The following is a 16,517-nucleotide window of genomic DNA, read 5'->3' as shown; positions in this document are numbered from 1 at the left end:
GTTGATCAAAACCTCTATCACATGCTCTCTACACAGCCTGGAGAATTTTCTGTTCATTTTTACTTCGATAAAGCACCTTCATTTACAAAGAGCTTAGCAGTAGGGATGTGATAACACACAGGATAACATAAAAAGAGAGATGAAACAAAAAATGTCCATTATTTTTCTCACATGTAGTTAGAAGATGATGGTGAAATAAGTATGACATGGAACAGTGGGCCTCTGGTCTGGACCTTGATTGCACCGCACCTCCCTTTAGCTAAGGGCAAGGTAGCTTCAAGGGAACATGAGATAAGGTTGACCTGCACGCTACATTACTATTTAGCCACAAGAGAGACCACTATACATTTATTTCTCTCACACGAGTCACCAAAGGACACACACGTATAAGTAACATCTCAACGCCTTTCCTATCAGAAGAATGAGAATTAAAAGGTAAAATACTTTACTTTTGAATTAAGTTTTACTTTCTCTGCTCTCTGTGACAGCTGTGAAGACTGTGACAGTTAAAAGACTGATGGGAGAGAACTTATCTACATCCACAATGTGTAAAATGTATCAAAAAACACACAGATCCACATAGTCTACACAACTGGTAGTGTAAGTTTTACTAGGTCAGGTCAAGAACTAATTCTATTGCCCACATCTATCCTTACTCCTTCGTAGATTTATATAAAGTTAAAAGACTCTGCTTTAAGTTCTACTGATCCCATCAGCTTTATAAACTCTGAACTGAAGCGGCTGCAGAGGGATTAGAGGAATATAATATGGAGAGAAGGATCATGCTAAGAAGTCAACATTAATCTCCAAATGAGGGGCACCTGGGTGGCTCAGTCGTTAAGCGTCTGCCTTCGGCTCAGGTCATGATCCCAGGGTCCTGGGATCGAGCCCCACATCGGGCTCCCTGCTCGGCGGGAAGCCTGCTTCTCCCTCTCCTACTCCCCCTGCTTGTGTTCCCTCTCTCCTTGTCTCTCTCTCTGTCAAATAAATAAAATCTTTAAAAAAAAAAAAAAAAATCTCCAAATGATACATATTTATAGTTATAGCACAGAGGTAAAAAAAATTATACGTAACTGTATATGTAGTATGTTAGCAGTAAATATTTAGCTTGCCTCGTCCTCAGTAGAAATATACGCTGCACAGTGAAGCTGGGCATCTTACATGAAGAAAGGTTAGAAGAAAATTCTAAATTTAATAAAAGATAATCATCTTGGGAACGATTACTGCAGTTTCAAGAGGACTTCAGTGCTAATAATATATATATTAAATCTGGTAACTTTTAATTAATTTATTACATTGGGAAATTTCCTGTTTGTCCAACTCAAACTGGACTGTTTGCCTTCCTTAAAAGTATTCCCACTCAGACTGTCATCTCTCTGAAACACTGGTTTCTGCAGAGGGGTTATAAGAAGATGAGGACATTCCTTATCGAGGGCAAGGGAAAAGAGAGGAAGAGAATATGAAATGACAATGATTAGTTTTTACTTATAGTTTGTTAGGCTTTTGCAAATCCAGAAACTGTCCTCACCGAGTGATTCCCACTGTGAGACCCCTGGTCTCAATCCTGCATCTGTGGGTTTTTATAGTCAAACAGGGAATAAGTGAATGAAAGACAAGCACATGAACATTCATCCTGTGGGATTATTCCTGCGTGACTTAGGTCTGAGTGGGCCTTGGTGACTTCATGCGGTCAGTTTCAACAAATGTCGTCAAGGCACTGCAGTAACCCCCTCTCCCTCCTGCAGCTGATGATTACACTTAGAGTGCTTTGAGAACGGCTCGGGACTTCACTGCAGGGCTTTAGCCAGTCAATCAAACTCTATGAAACCATATATACCAATGGCTCAACCACTGGATATTTTTAAGATGCTGATGATAAACAAAAGCAAGCATAATTTCCATGCCCACAAATAAAAAGCCTCCCGGAATTTACAGTTTCTAAAATCTACTTGGGGTAGAGTTAAGCCTATTATCTGTTTCAATAAATATTAAATGAGCAGCCGTTACATACCTATTACTGTGCTAGACAATGTGAGGAGAACAGAAGGCTATAAAGAGCATGGCCCTTGACCAAAGGGTAGTTAAGCATAACTGGGATGAACTGTGATGAACTCTGAATAGTAACATTCAAATTGTGCTAAATTATGCTGTTGGTCAGATATCTACTTACTTCATGCACAGTATGCATCTGATAAAATAAGTACATGTCAGTGAAGTTTTCTAGACTTGAACTTTAGCATGCTCACCCCATAGGATGCTGCATTATGAAGAGGAATTAAACCACCTTTGTCTTGGGCATTAACATCTGCTCCATGCTCTAGAAGATATTCAGCTACTTCCAGGTTATTGTAGCCTGCTATTAGAGGGGAAAAGGCAAACATGTCCGATTAAAAAAAAAATCTATATTCATATCTACGTATATAAAGAATGACCAGAAAAATGTTAGGATTTTAATACTTTTTGCTTTGAAAGCTAATACTCAGATAACTAAGAGCCTTTACAATAAGAAATTATATAAAATTATGTCAATCACAAGCATTTTACTATTTCTGCTCAGCATTTCTTTCATCTTCTAGTAAATTGTATTATGTATCCAAGAAAGGACAATGAAACTTGGAGGTGCTGGTGATACTTACCTGCCAGGTGCAGAGGGGTTGAGTTTCTGCCCTGGGTGTCTCTGCAGTTGATATTCTCTGGAGTACACAGCTTCTGCACTCTTGCCAGGCAACCTTTCTTGGCAGCATCCAACAAGGCAGCATCTCCCCTCAGCAAGTCCTGGATGTCTGTGTCTCCCTCTTTTACCAAATCTAATGGTGTATTTCCATCTCTGTTCTTTTTGGTTGGATCTGCTCCATGCTAAAACAATAACAACAAAACAAAACAAACAAATAAAACCAAATGGGGTTTGTATTTTCTATAGTATCTTTCTTAAGGTTTATTTTTAACTTCATCTTCATTCACCCAAGGAAAGATATCTATGTTGTATGCATTTTGAAAAGAAAAGGCCATATCCTGCTTTACTTTGTAAATTCTCTACTTAGTAATATAGTGGATCAGTTTTGTAACTACTTCTCAACCAAAGGTCCAAGCCTCAGGATTAATAGTGATAGTGCGGAAGGTGCTGAGCACCTTTTACTTTCCATGTCATATACTTTCTCAGATACCAAGGTGTCTTTGGAAACCTCTTTTCCTTTTAAGAATGGCCTGGATGTTACTTTTTGGCCAGATTTTAATTACATAAAAATATTCAGTGTATATCATGAGAAGGAAGAAGGGAGGAAGACACACCGGTGGGAAAAGTACTTAATTCTAAATGCAATCAATACAACAGTTTACTAATTTTTTACTATTTTCATTTTAAGTCTTAACACCTAATATGAAATTAGGTATACATGTACTTGCAATTAATTTCATTTTAAAAGTCAAATCATCTATACCTATGAAATGAAATAAATTAAAGTCAAGGATGTTTATTATGGGCCTGACAGACTGCTGTTGGCCCACTGGAGAAATCTGGAATAAACCAAACTAGACAGTGAATTCACAGTGTCCGGGAAATTGTTTCTTACCACCCAGTGAAAATAAAAATAAGTATCAAATACATTATCATTCTCAAGACCCATAAAAACATATCTGATACCATAAAAGTGGTAGGACAAGAATTCTATTTATGTTTAACCAGCGTAAGTTTTTCGCTGGTTAAAAAAAAGAGAGATAAAAAACTACATGTCTGATTATCTTTCACATTCTTTAATTTAAAAAACCCCCACAAAATTAAGTTAGCTTCATAGAACTACTAGTTTCTGCTATTTCATTTATATCCCCCAAATTTATATGAATAACTTTGTCTAAAGATTATTTTATATTTTAATACCAATCTAATATTTAAGTTCTTATAAGATATGTATGTTTAATAATGAGCGATGAGTTTGTTAATAATAGCTACTAAGAAAAAAAATCAGTGTTGATTAAAAATCTTGTTTCCCCTAATACAATGTTTTCTGACTTTAATACCGTAAGTATTGGATAAGCAGTGCAAACTAACGCAACTCTTTCCAAAACCTACCTTGATGAACTGTGATGAACTCAACTTAATCAAATCAGTTCAGAAAGACACTTGAGACACTACTCACAACTATGTAAGTATCATGATATCACACTTAAATATCCCCCTAAAATAGAAAATGGAAGCAGTCTCTAGAGCACTTATTGTACTTAGTAATTTACTGTGATGTAATTTTACATGCTAACCAAAAAATATAGTTACTTTATATTTTATAATTTTTAAAATTACATACTTTTAAAAGGAGCTTGCAGATTTCATATTTTCCTTTAGCTGCTGCTTCATGCAGAGGGGTAAATTTCCATAAGTCCGCCACATTGACAGAAGCCCCATGCCTTACTAAAAGCTCAGCTACCTCATAGTGTCCATATGAACAAGCATTATGTAGGGGCACCAAGCCACTAAACAAAAGAAAATTATTTTAAAGACATATAACAGATCTTTGTGTTAAAATGATACTTATAATAAAAATAATTCTTCTATGGCAGTGACTATACTGAACACTCACTTCAAAAGAAAGAATTCTCCTCTGGTCTTGAAGATACAGTCATCCATTTCCAAATAAGGATTAACAATTTCAAAAACATCCCTTTCAATATAAGGATTTTCCCTAGTTTCTTGGTGATGGATAGAAATGTCATAGCAATCCTATGCTTAAAACACATACAGATAGACCCATAGAAAAGTTCCATCACAACACTTTTAATTCAGGTTTCATCAATATAAAGAGCAACACTACAAAGTGATTTCAGGAATAATAATCTAATCAATAATTTGGTTTTATCAACTCAGATTTCCTTCTGTTTGGGTTTTCCTAATGAAAATTGTATGCTTATACAATATACAATGCAATTTAACTAATTTATTTAGGCAAGTTCTACCTTTTGTCTTTGGTTTTTATTTTTTAATTCCTAATTCAGTAGTGGTTTCTATGCATAGATTTAAATATTTAGGTGTCATACAATGAAAACTCAAAATGCAAGTGATACGGAAACTTCAGTATTCAGTAAGGAAAATAGTGACACCAACCATAAACTCCAGCCAGATGAGAAAAATCTAGCTGCCTCAACTTACAAGCAAACTATTCTGAGATAACTCTAAGCTCCGGTTGGAAGGCAGGTGGCATTCAAAAAGGATAGAAAGGGCTTCCTATAAAAAAGGGTGAATCAAAAGGATAAGCTAAGTTGCACTTAAAACATGACAAAAACAAGGTATCAAATGCCTTCTTATTTAGAGTTTTTTTTTTTTTTTTAATGTTTTGAGACCAAAAATGCTAAGTGCTAACTAAAATGGGCAATGGAAACAAATGCTGGTTGCTCTCCAGGGCACTATAATACTTGGAAAGAGCTGGTGATATTATTGCTGAATATTCAAGTCTGATGTGCCCCTTTTAAAAGATAAATAAACCCATAATGGTTAACTGAAGTCTAAATTGTATGGTTTAATTCTACAGTACTCTGATATGTAATTGCACAGAAAAGTGCTTGCTTATTTCTATTTTGAGATGATATGAAATTAACTCAGAATATGGAAGCTCATCTCAGTTAAAACTTCCTTCTCGCATTTCTAAATAGCTGCCGTGACTGCTGTAAACTGTCTAGATAAATTAAAATAATTTAGTAAACTAATATAAAAATACAGAATATCTGACTTAGTAAAAATAAAGTTATATGTCTATTAATACCAATGACTTTGGGATGGATAGCTTCTTTTGGGAAGAGATTATACATTTTTAATAGCAAAAAAGAAAAAAGGACGAACAATAAATTACAAACTATATTTTAAACACATTCATACAATGCAATAAAATACTGTTATGGGCATTAAAAAGATGAGATGAACAATTAAGTATGGATATGGAAAGACATCAAGATACACTCCTGGGTGAAAAAGCAAATTGCCAAGGAGACTGCGTGGAATGGCGTCGTCATTTATGTTAAAAACAAGCATGGCCACCATAGGAGGACAGGCACTGATTTATACTTTTAAAAAATCTGGAGCATTATCACAAAGTGTTTATGTAATCTCTAGAAGGTGAGGTGATAGGGATTTTCATTTCCTGTACTGTACATTTCTATTAGATGCTTTAAATTTAAAAAAACATGTATTACTTTTTTAATAGTGAAAAAAAATCTAAGACTTCAAAAAATATTAAAAAAATATTTGTAAGTCCCAAATAGCTCAATTCTAACACATACCCTTTGTCTTTGGCGTGGACATCGGCACCATGGTGTAGAAGGTACTCCACAACAGACACACGATTGTAGCCTGCTGCAAAGTGTAAGGGTGTAGAATGCCGGCCCTCCAAATCTCTGCAATTCACATTTTGAGGGCTGCAAAGTTGCTTTAATGACATACACACACACACACACACACACACACACACAAACACAAAAAGAACATTAATATTTATTCATAGGTTTTGCTCCAAACTACTGCAGGCATCTTGGATAAGCTGTAATTTCCTAATGAATATTTATTTCCAAAGATTGGATCATGCCAGTGATGTTTAAAAATCAGCACTCTGCTTGGTTTCACTGAGTCTACAAATATTTTTACTGTTTACAGAGCAATTTAATCTTTTTTTTTTTAATATTTCCTGGCCAAAATCCTAATCAAAAAGAAAAACCCATAATAAAGCAAGAATCTCCAAGGCAAATGATGCCTTCATCTTTCATCCTCATAAGGCTTTCTTCCCTGAGACCGTTTGCCCCAGCATGTCCTGCCTGTACTATCATGCTGTCTGCCATGCTTTACTCAAGTAGGACCAACCCTGGCTGACTGCAGAACTACCCAGAGCTCTCGTCTCGGCTGACGTGGCAAGCAAAAAGCTGCCAGAAAAATTAAATTAATTCTGCCTGGGCCATCCACTTGGCCTTCTGACCCGCTACAGCAAAGCCTGATGCTTCCCCTGATCTTCGGGAGATGTTTGTCTAACTCTCCGAGCCAAACTGATTCCAATCATGCTCTCGTTTTTCGTCTTTCATCTCCTTGTGAGTGTGAGCGTTTCAGCACAAGCTCGATTCTGTCTGCTTATAGAGCAGCAGGAAGCAAAGGAAGGACCGGCAGGCTGCACCACTGGCGGTGACAGATGAATTTTAATAACAATACGTGAATAGTAATTCACAATTTATAAAGAATCTCATATTCCTTCAGCGAGAGAATTATTTTCTATCTGTGAAGTTGATCATTATCTCCATCTGACAGATAAATAAACCAAGGCTCAGAGAGGGCTAAGCAACCTGTCCTTTTTCACAGAGTTGGTAAGTTAAAGGGTACAATAAAGGCTCAAACCTGGTTTTCCCGATTATAATCTCTTGATCGTTCTGCTACATGCTTGCTTACTTTCCTAATTACCCTCATTCAGAGAAGTGATGCAAAGAAAGGTAATGGAAAGAAGAACAGTCAAAAAAAACCCCAAGAAAACAGTGACATTTTCTAGCCTACAAGGTATGATGGCAGGACTTTCCAGGCATTTGACAATCTTGCTCTCACTCTTGCCACTGTAATGAGCTATTATTATGTAAAAACTAAGAGCCTAGAAGGCATCTGTTTCTACTGACTTATTGAGTAGGGGCCTTCCCATCGGTAGGGTAAAAGCAGGACTTTGCAGGTGGTACAATGTGTACGATGTGTATGTGACGGAAGAAGATCTGGGCCGTAAGGGAGAGCCTACAATCTCACCAGCTCTATGTGGAAAAGCCCCAGACTCTAAAATCTCAAGAGCCACTGTCATCCGGCCAAGTCAAATATCTTACCCTTTCACGACAAGTGAGTCTGTGGCTACCTTAACACATAAATTATAGAATCAAAAACAAAATGAAATAGAAGTGAATAAATTAATACATAAAACTAAAGAGCACAAAAAATTGGTAGTAAACATCTTCTACTGGTGTCTTACATGATTGAAGCTGCTGCTGGGTTTTCTTCAGGCTGTTACATTCTAAAGTAACTTTTTTTTTTTCCGCAGAGAATATCAGCAAAACAGGGATGCCGTACAGAATGAAACACAACTCATTCTGCCAGGTTACAAAAATAAAAGCCCATTCTGCGTTAAACATTTGCTTTCTAATATTTGGAAGTTCTTCATTCTCTGTTCGATTTCACTTTCCTTTTGAATGCCAAAGCAATTTTACATTCTTCCTACCTGATTTTCATAATTTCAAATACTTTACTCAGCAAACAGCCTTTTCTTCCAATTCCTAACATTTTAATACTTTCTGAAGCCTCTAGGGAAAGAAATTTACCACGCTTAATTCTCACTTAATTTGTGCTTTGTTTTTCTTCTGCCACTTCCATTCCATTCATAAAAATATTGTTGGCCTTTATTGTGAATGGATTGTTTAGGAGACCTGAAGGCTGTAGTAGATTTGCCTATCAGTACATACAAAACATATGGAATTAAAAACTACATATTAAGAAAATACTAAACTATTAATTTAATGATAATGGGCACATGTAGCAAGTCTGGTGCTGAGATTATCATGCCCTGATGCAGAAAAGGAGTCCTGATCACTTTTATATTTAAACATTTTCTTTAATTAGCATATATTTCAAATGACAAAAAGTATGTAATTTTAATTAAGAAAAAAAGTATATAGTTTTAGATCTAAGAGAACTTTAAAATTTCTCCCCAGTGGCTATTACAATTGAAGTTTACTGTTTTTCTTTAAATAACTTAGATATTCTTGTAAGATGGGAGAGATATTAGAAGTGGTCACATACTGAAACAAAAAAAATTTCTAGGCAACAGAGCTTGAAAGTGATTACTGTATTTTCTTTTTTTTTTTTTTTAAGATTTTATTTATTTATTTGAGAGAGAGAGAGAGACCATGAGCAGCGGGACAAGCAGACTTCCCACTGAGTGGGGAGCCTGATGTGGGGCTTGACCCTGGGACTCTGTGACTGTGACCCGAGCCGAAGGCAGACGCTTAACCTACTGAGCCACCCAGGCGCCCCGTGTATTTTCAACCAGTACACATTAGCAAGAATGCTACATTAGTTTGCTGAAAATCACAAAAATAGAGTTTGCTTAATAAGAAGTGACAAAGTTTAGTTTGTAAAAAATAACCTGGTATGACTGTCAGTACCAATTTCACAATTAGCCTTTCTTTTTTTTAAAACAAGAAAGAAATACAAACTACAAGACCAACCCCCAAATAAGAACAAAACCCCTATCTCTTTCTATCTTCATCCCTACATAAGTGATTTCAGATAGGAACTATCTGTTCTTAAAAAGCATATTCAGTATCAGAATATCATTTTATATTTGAAAAAAATTACAACTATCATTTAATGTTAATGTTTATAATTTAATGTTTCTATACCACAAATAAAGGTTGTTAAAATTTTCCTGGCAAGCAGAGTTACATAGAAAAGAAAACCCTGGGGCGCCTGGGTGGCTCAGTTGGTTAAGCATCTGCCTTCGGCTCAGGTCATAATCCTGGAGTTTCAGGATCAAGCCCCACATCAGGCTCCCCGCTCAGCAGGAAGTCTGCTTCTCCCTCTGCCCCTCACCTCACTCATGCTCTCTCTCTCAAATAAATAAATAAAATCTTAAAAAAAAAAAAATCCATCTTCTGTATATAAATTAATTCCAAATAGTTGCGGGATCATAAGAACGATTTCCTAGAGCAATTGTGAGAATCTCTTAGAAGAGTTGAAGAAACGTTGTTTTGAACTTTATTGTACAATATATTACCTGGGCTTGAACTAGCTTAGAAATTTATGAATGTGGCTACAAATAAGACTTTCATTAATATAAGTGAAAATAAAAGAGCTTTCATATAACTAGAAGGAAAGTGACTAAAGTAGTTTAATGGATATAAAGCACATACTAGAAAATCCTTCCTAAAGAGCTCTCCTGTTTATGGATCTACTTCGTTCATCCCTTTTATTGTTTAGATTTGAATAGTTTCACTTAGAAGCTTAAAATGAACTGGTTAGCAAAGTTTCAATAGCGCTACCCAAGATGTTAAAGCACTGATTTACCTTCACAGTTTCCAAGTCTCCAGCTTTAGATGCCTCTAGCAGTCGATAGTCAACATCAGAAGTGCGTATAGGTGTACTTTCTGAATAAAAGAGAGGAAAGATTACTACTGTTGGTTTTTAAGGAATCACAGAGTTAAGAAGGGAAAATTATTTGGTGACTGGAAAGAGAGATTAAGGGTTCAGAAATTCCTGAGATCTAAATTATGGATTTTTCTAAACTGTTTTCAGATAAGAAAAAAGTAGCTTCTTGTTTCCATTCCCATCTATCTCGTCCTAAGCTACATTTAAATAAATTCGAAGACACACAAATCCTTCTCCACCCCTAATATTCTAGTCTTCAAATTTTCTGGCCAACACTTGGCAAAAGGGAATAAAGAAACACAGGAGCATGATATCAAAAACATCTTCATGATACTTTGGTCTTACAAATGTGGTAGCAAAGCTTTGCCACAGATTTTGTTGTGTAAACCGAGGGAAGGCACTCAACTTTCAGGACTTAATGTTTAGCTTTCTTCTTTTTGGCCTCGACTTCCTCAATATAAACAGAAGGACTACTCCCCAAATCAGTGATCTCAGAAAATATAATCAGTGTACAAAAGGGCCTACTAAATACAGAAATTTGTTTAATTCACATTTATTGAATGGCTTCAAGGAAATGCCATTAAAAATGTCTGTAATGTATGGTGATTAACATAATAAAATAAAATTAAAAAAAAATAAAACAAATAGTTAAGTCCCATGGAAAAAAAAATAAAATAAAATAAAAAAATGTCTGTACAATTGGGAGGTGTGACACAAATGCTAAACAGAATATAATTAGATTAGGCTGTTAGATCTAGAAGTATGAGGCTAACAAATGAAGTGTTTTAATACAATATAAACAAACCAAAAATTCATTACACATTGGCTCAAATAAAAAAATTTTCACAGAAAACAACATATATCACTCAAAATATGTTCACAGACATTATGTGCGGCCTTTTTAACGCACATGTATGTACACACTCAAGTAACACAAAAGGAGTTAAGTCCAGGAGACTTGGATTTTGACTAGTACTGGTGACAATGGACAAATCACTTAATAGCTTAGCTTTTGCTCCTATAAAGTGAGTATTGGTTTCCCTTACATTCTCTTTCAGATTTAAGACTACATTATCTTATGATCAAAGATGCCTTTCTTGAGTCCACTGTCTACATGGGAAGCTCAAGTGATGCTATGAAAAGGTTTTAGATTAGAAGAAATACTTCGGCTCTTTCTAGTCTAAAGTGCTTCATTCAGGAGAGTGGCTTTTACAGAATAGGTTATGAGAACTCTTCCATTACAGATAAACTGTGTTTATTTAGTCATGATAATACTTAGCAGATAAAATGCTAAGATTAAAGCGAGGAAAGAGGAGAGTATTTCATATGATGAAGTACATTTTTGAAACATCAATAAATATTTCTCTTTAGAAGAGAGTTTATTATTTGTGGAATTGTGGAGGAAAGAAATCAGGTCTTGCTTGTCTTCATGTTCCTTTTCACAGAGAACATTCAGAAATCATCTGCTGAATTGACTTCCATGCTATTTTATATTGGGGTCAGTGTGTTTGGCCCATCATCTCTCTTTCTTTGGCTGCCTTTATCCTGTTCTTTCTTATTTGTCTCCATTCTTGCTGTGCATGCCATCGCTGCATTTATGGGTGAGACAGTCCGTTTGTATATTACTTCTCTGTGAAAGTGATTCTGGCAGTTGGTAAAACTCACTGAAACATCCTTTGGATATCTATAGGTAATATTTTTAGTTTATCATTTCAACAAAATGACAATTATTTATGTATATGGAGTTAGACCTTTGGATATTTTCAGATTCTAGCATTTGAAGGATAAAATTAATATGGCTAAATGTTTTAATTTGAAGAACTATTTGAAATTGGCACACTGATCTTGATGCAGACTATTTGCAAAGGGTATAATTTTACAATCAAGCAAAAATTTTTATGCAAATTTAAGAATGCTTCTGAGAACTATGGAGAAATCCTTACTCCTAGTCAGAGTAGAAAGTAGTTATTTAAAGATATTGATTAATTACTATACAAATTATAGAGTTTTGCATCCATTATAAATACTGAACAGGCTTAGAAATGATTCATTTTTAGAAACAATGTGAACAAAGTATTAGCTGAAAGGATATATATACACCCCGGGAACTTTGTACAAAGAGATGCAGAATTAAAAGAAGGATATAAAAATGAAGTTAAAAGGGAACGTAAGTGGGGCGCCTGGGTGGCTCAATTGGTTAAGCAACTGCCTTCGGCTCAGGTCATGATCCCAGGGTCCTAGGATCGAGCCCCACATCGGGCTCCCTGCTCGGCGGGAAGCCTGCTTCTCCCTCTCCCACTCCCCCTGCTTGTGTTCCCTCTCTCGCTGTCTCTGTCAAATAAATAAAATCTTTAAAAAAATTAATAAATAAACAAAAAATAAAGGGGAACATAAGTAAGAGTAGCTGATATGCAAAGTACTATATTAGTAAAAAGTATAAGAAAAGTACTATATTGGTAAAAAGTGTAAGAAAAAAATTCAGAATGTTTTAACCTTAGAAATTCTTTTATAAGCACACTGGTTTTTGCAGAGTTTGAAATTAAAGATTTCACCTTGAGTCAAAGGTTAAAGATGAGCTTCTAATTTTTCTCCAATTCTATTTTGGCTCACCAGAATTAAAAAAAAAATAAAGGAAGGATAAAGGAAAGGAAAGGAAAAGGAAAAGGAAAAGGAGCCCCAAACCTAAAGTTCCAAAGCCTGGAAGGCAATTTGTTATTATTATTATTATTTTTGAATCCCCTTAGACTGGCTGTTTACTGGACTGGCAATAGGTCGTAGTGGTTTATTTCAATGTGCACATGTAAATGGGGATTTCAGTGTTTCATTTAGCTATTATAAATCCCCCAAATCCTTACTTCTATAAATGATTAGGTAAAAGTAATGGGATAACCATATTGGAATATACAGTCAGAATTATTTCATGCCAAAGTCTAGCCTAAAATTGCTGTTTAAAAGAACTGTCCGTGATGCTGGAAATATTCTTTATCTGCGCTAATATAGTAGCCACTAGTCATATGTGGACAGAGCAGGTATAGAGAAAGCAGGTCTGGAGAAAAAAGTACAATCTTCTGAAAGGATGTTTTAAAATGCTGGTTTATAAAAGCTGTTATCTGACATTAATTGTGACATAAATACTGCCAATAGTTTACAATTTAAACTCTATTAATGTAAACTATTGGCAACTACTGACTTGGGAGCTGGAAGTGCAGGTCCCTAAAAGTGGATCTTAAACCTGGTATCAACAGGTGTATATAAATGCATCTTTAAAATGTTACCCAGACGAGAACGCCAATAACTTAGTATACATCCTATATGACTGATGTATTCTTTTAGGAGTCATTACACCTATAACCTGGAATGGTTGAGTAAATGTAGGTATAATCAAAAAGTTCAGCTAGTACATGGTCCACAGACTATAGATATATAAGTTTCTCATAGGAATATTTGTTTAAAAAATTATATCCTTTTCCAAACAAAAAAACAATTCCTATTTTCAAAACCTTTCTAAGGGCAAGATTTTATCATCTAATTCTACTGTCTATATTATTTTTCCAGATCAATAAAGAATATTAAGAATTAAACCAAAAAGTTCTCGCATGTTCTACGTTACACATTTAATTACCTGTATGTTTTATCTTCCAAACAAACTTTTAAGAATTATCAAAATAACTGAATAAAATATTACATTTGTGATTCAGTATTTAATTTTATCTTTTACCAAAAGTCATATATTCTAATTGCATTGATTCAGAAGACATTTAAAAAGCTTCATGGATCTAATCTGCTTAATTTATTCAATCCTTTCTTCTCCCTTTTGTCAATTATCTCTAAATTTATGCATAATATTATTAGAAATTTTAATGTGATAGCTATCTGTTTGCCCGATTTATGGTTACAACTTATAAAATCTAACTTAAAATTCAGCACTAAATGGTTCTTGGTAAAAGTGTAAGAAAAAATTTAGAATGTTTTAACAAAAATCACACCTTTTAGAAATTATATTAGAATTTACTGAGAAGGCAGAAAGAGGTCCTAGTCAAAGCGTGATCATTTTCTTTAAGTAAATGTTCTATTGCTCTGTAGAAACAGAAGTTACATGAAATCATGTTTTTCATAGTTCAAGCTTGCAATTCTATAATAGGAAATTTCATTCCTTTAAATCTTTTTAGTTTCTATGGTAAAGGTGCCCTAGACAGGGCTTACTTCGAATGTCTCAAGATCACCAGCTAAGACTAAAGTAGAATGATACTATCTACGAATAAGCTAGCATGAGGAAAGTAAATCTCAATTAGTAGCTTTTAAAATGTGGCAAAGATACTCTTATGAGGCTGGTTAACTCTGATTCAGCTCTAACAATACATATGAGCTCCACAAGCCTAGAAAGTTCCCTATTTCAGAATATAGTTGTGATTCTTAACGGTGCTGTACTTTTGGGGGCCCTTCAGAAATTTGTGGGGTTTATTTTTGTCTTCTAGTGTTGTTTTATCCAGGCTATTACTATTACAATAATTATAAATTATTTAACTGTAACTTACTGTCATTTTCCCTTTATATTATAGTTAGGGCATTTAATTTGGGGCTTGGGGAAGGTATCTGTACAGTTAGGTCACATTATCTATAAATTTCATTTCTGGATAAGAAAAGGGGATATTATAAAATATTCATTATGACAAGGCGGGCACTGTGTCTGATGGAGTAAAGAAATCCTGGGTTATAGGCAGAAGTAACTAGGACTTCAGATTCCTAGTCTGTAGCCTTCCTTCTCCATTTTACTCTTCCAGTTTGTTATGTCATTCTAGAGCAGATATAACCCACAGACAAAAAGAAAGGGATGGGAAACAAGAGCCAATTATACCAAATTAATTTTGTATCTAGCTCACCATTTTTCAATAGCTAGACTGTGTTATTTCCTCTAACTGGGGGGCTTGGGAAACTAATCAACTTTCATATCAGTTCTTTGTTTAATCTCCCTCAATAAATTAAATAGATAAAATATCTAATGTTGTACTAGGTAGGCATTAATATTCAACAAGATTTTATAATTATATTTAAGCTAGAAAAAACAAGATAATCTCCTAATGATGCAATGAAGTTAAGAAATACAAAAAAGCAGGTCAGACTATCACATATGTATGAACAATTAATTAAAGATCATTACCAGGTGAATGATTTCTTATTTTCTCTATTTGATAGATTTTAGAGCTGCCATAATTCCACACTGTTTATATGAGCTTTAAGTCACCTTTGATCATAGCACCCATGAGTCAGGTTTTCAATTTAAAACTAAAAAAAAAAAAAAAAAGAGAGAGTATATGCCTCCTTCTCATGACACCTACCTCACTCCACCAAAAACGTTGATAGGGAGGGTCTCAGGCTAAACTGCAAGCAAGGAAAGGTATGAAAAATATTCAGGCAAAGAAAGCATTCCAAAGAGCTACTTAAAACAAGTGGTGCAAAGTTTGTCTGTTTATATCAGTGGACATGAAACGGGAAGCACAGAATGTACTGCTTATTTATCTCACCGCTTAGAATCTGCTGCACAGCTTCGTTCCCCATCTGCGCCGCTGTAAAGCCTTGTAAAGAGATGATGGAAGGATCAGAGCCGTAGCTCAGCAGGAGGCGGCAGGTCTGCAGGTGACCTGCGAGGGCAGCTCTATGCAAAGCAGTCTGACCCAGGGTGTCCAGTGCATTCATCTGAAAAATCACCGGGTGGGCACAGAGAATTGAGTATCTACTTGTTCCATTTTACACCCTAGCAAATAAATATTTTATTTTAATTTTATTTATTTTATTTTGCTTTGTTTTGTTGTTATGTTATGTTGTTATGTTATGTTATGCCACCATATAGTACATCATTCGTTTTTGATGTAGTTTCCATGATTCATTGTTTGCGTATAACACCCCGGTGCTCCATGCAATACGTGCCCTCCTTAATACCCATCACCGGGCTAATCCATCCCCCCACCCCCCTCCCCCCTAAAACCCTCAGTTTGTTTCTCAGAGTCCACAGTCTCTCATGGTTTGTCTCCCCCTCCAATTTCCCCCCCTTCATTTCTCCCTTCCTTCTCCTAATGTCCCCCATGCTATTCCTTATGTTCCACAAATAAGTGAAACCATATGATAACTGGCTTTCTGAGTGACTTATTTCACTTAGCATAATCTCCTCCAGTCCCATCCACGTTGATGCAAAAGTTGGGTATTCATCCTTTCTGATGGCTAAGTAATATTCCATTGTATATATGGACCACATCTTCTTTATCCATTCATCTGTTGAAGGGCATCTCGGCTCTTTCCACAGTTTGGCTATTGTGGACATTGCTGCTATGAACACTGGGGTGCATGTGGCCCTTCTTTTCACTACATCTGTGTCTTTGGGGTAAAT

General features: G+C 35.3%; 1 protein-coding gene across 2 annotated transcripts in view; it reads right to left on the bottom strand.

Annotated features, from left to right (window-relative positions):
- The window catches only part of TNKS (tankyrase), a 191,133-nt gene that overhangs the window by 34,500 nt on the left and 140,116 nt on the right, over positions 1 to 16,517 (bottom strand). For both annotated transcript variants that reach the window (XM_081808494.1, XM_006740557.3), the window contains 6 exons: positions 15,658 to 15,829; positions 10,055 to 10,134; positions 6,262 to 6,407; positions 4,299 to 4,464; positions 2,637 to 2,856; positions 2,247 to 2,356 (listed from right to left, as the gene is read on the bottom strand). In XM_081808494.1, coding sequence (XP_081664620.1) covers positions 2,247 to 2,356; positions 2,637 to 2,856; positions 4,299 to 4,464; positions 6,262 to 6,407; positions 10,055 to 10,134; positions 15,658 to 15,829 — 894 coding nt within the window. The remainder of the gene's footprint in view (positions 1 to 2,246; positions 2,357 to 2,636; positions 2,857 to 4,298; positions 4,465 to 6,261; positions 6,408 to 10,054; positions 10,135 to 15,657; positions 15,830 to 16,517) is intronic.

This window comes from Leptonychotes weddellii, chromosome 2, assembly GCF_054177405.1.
Source record: "Leptonychotes weddellii isolate Sample4059 chromosome 2, ASM5417740v2, whole genome shotgun sequence".
Lineage (NCBI taxonomy): Eukaryota > Metazoa > Chordata > Mammalia > Carnivora > Phocidae > Leptonychotes > Leptonychotes weddellii.
The sequence above is the reverse complement of the archived record's forward strand: the minus strand, read 5'-3'. Positions and strand labels throughout refer to the sequence as shown.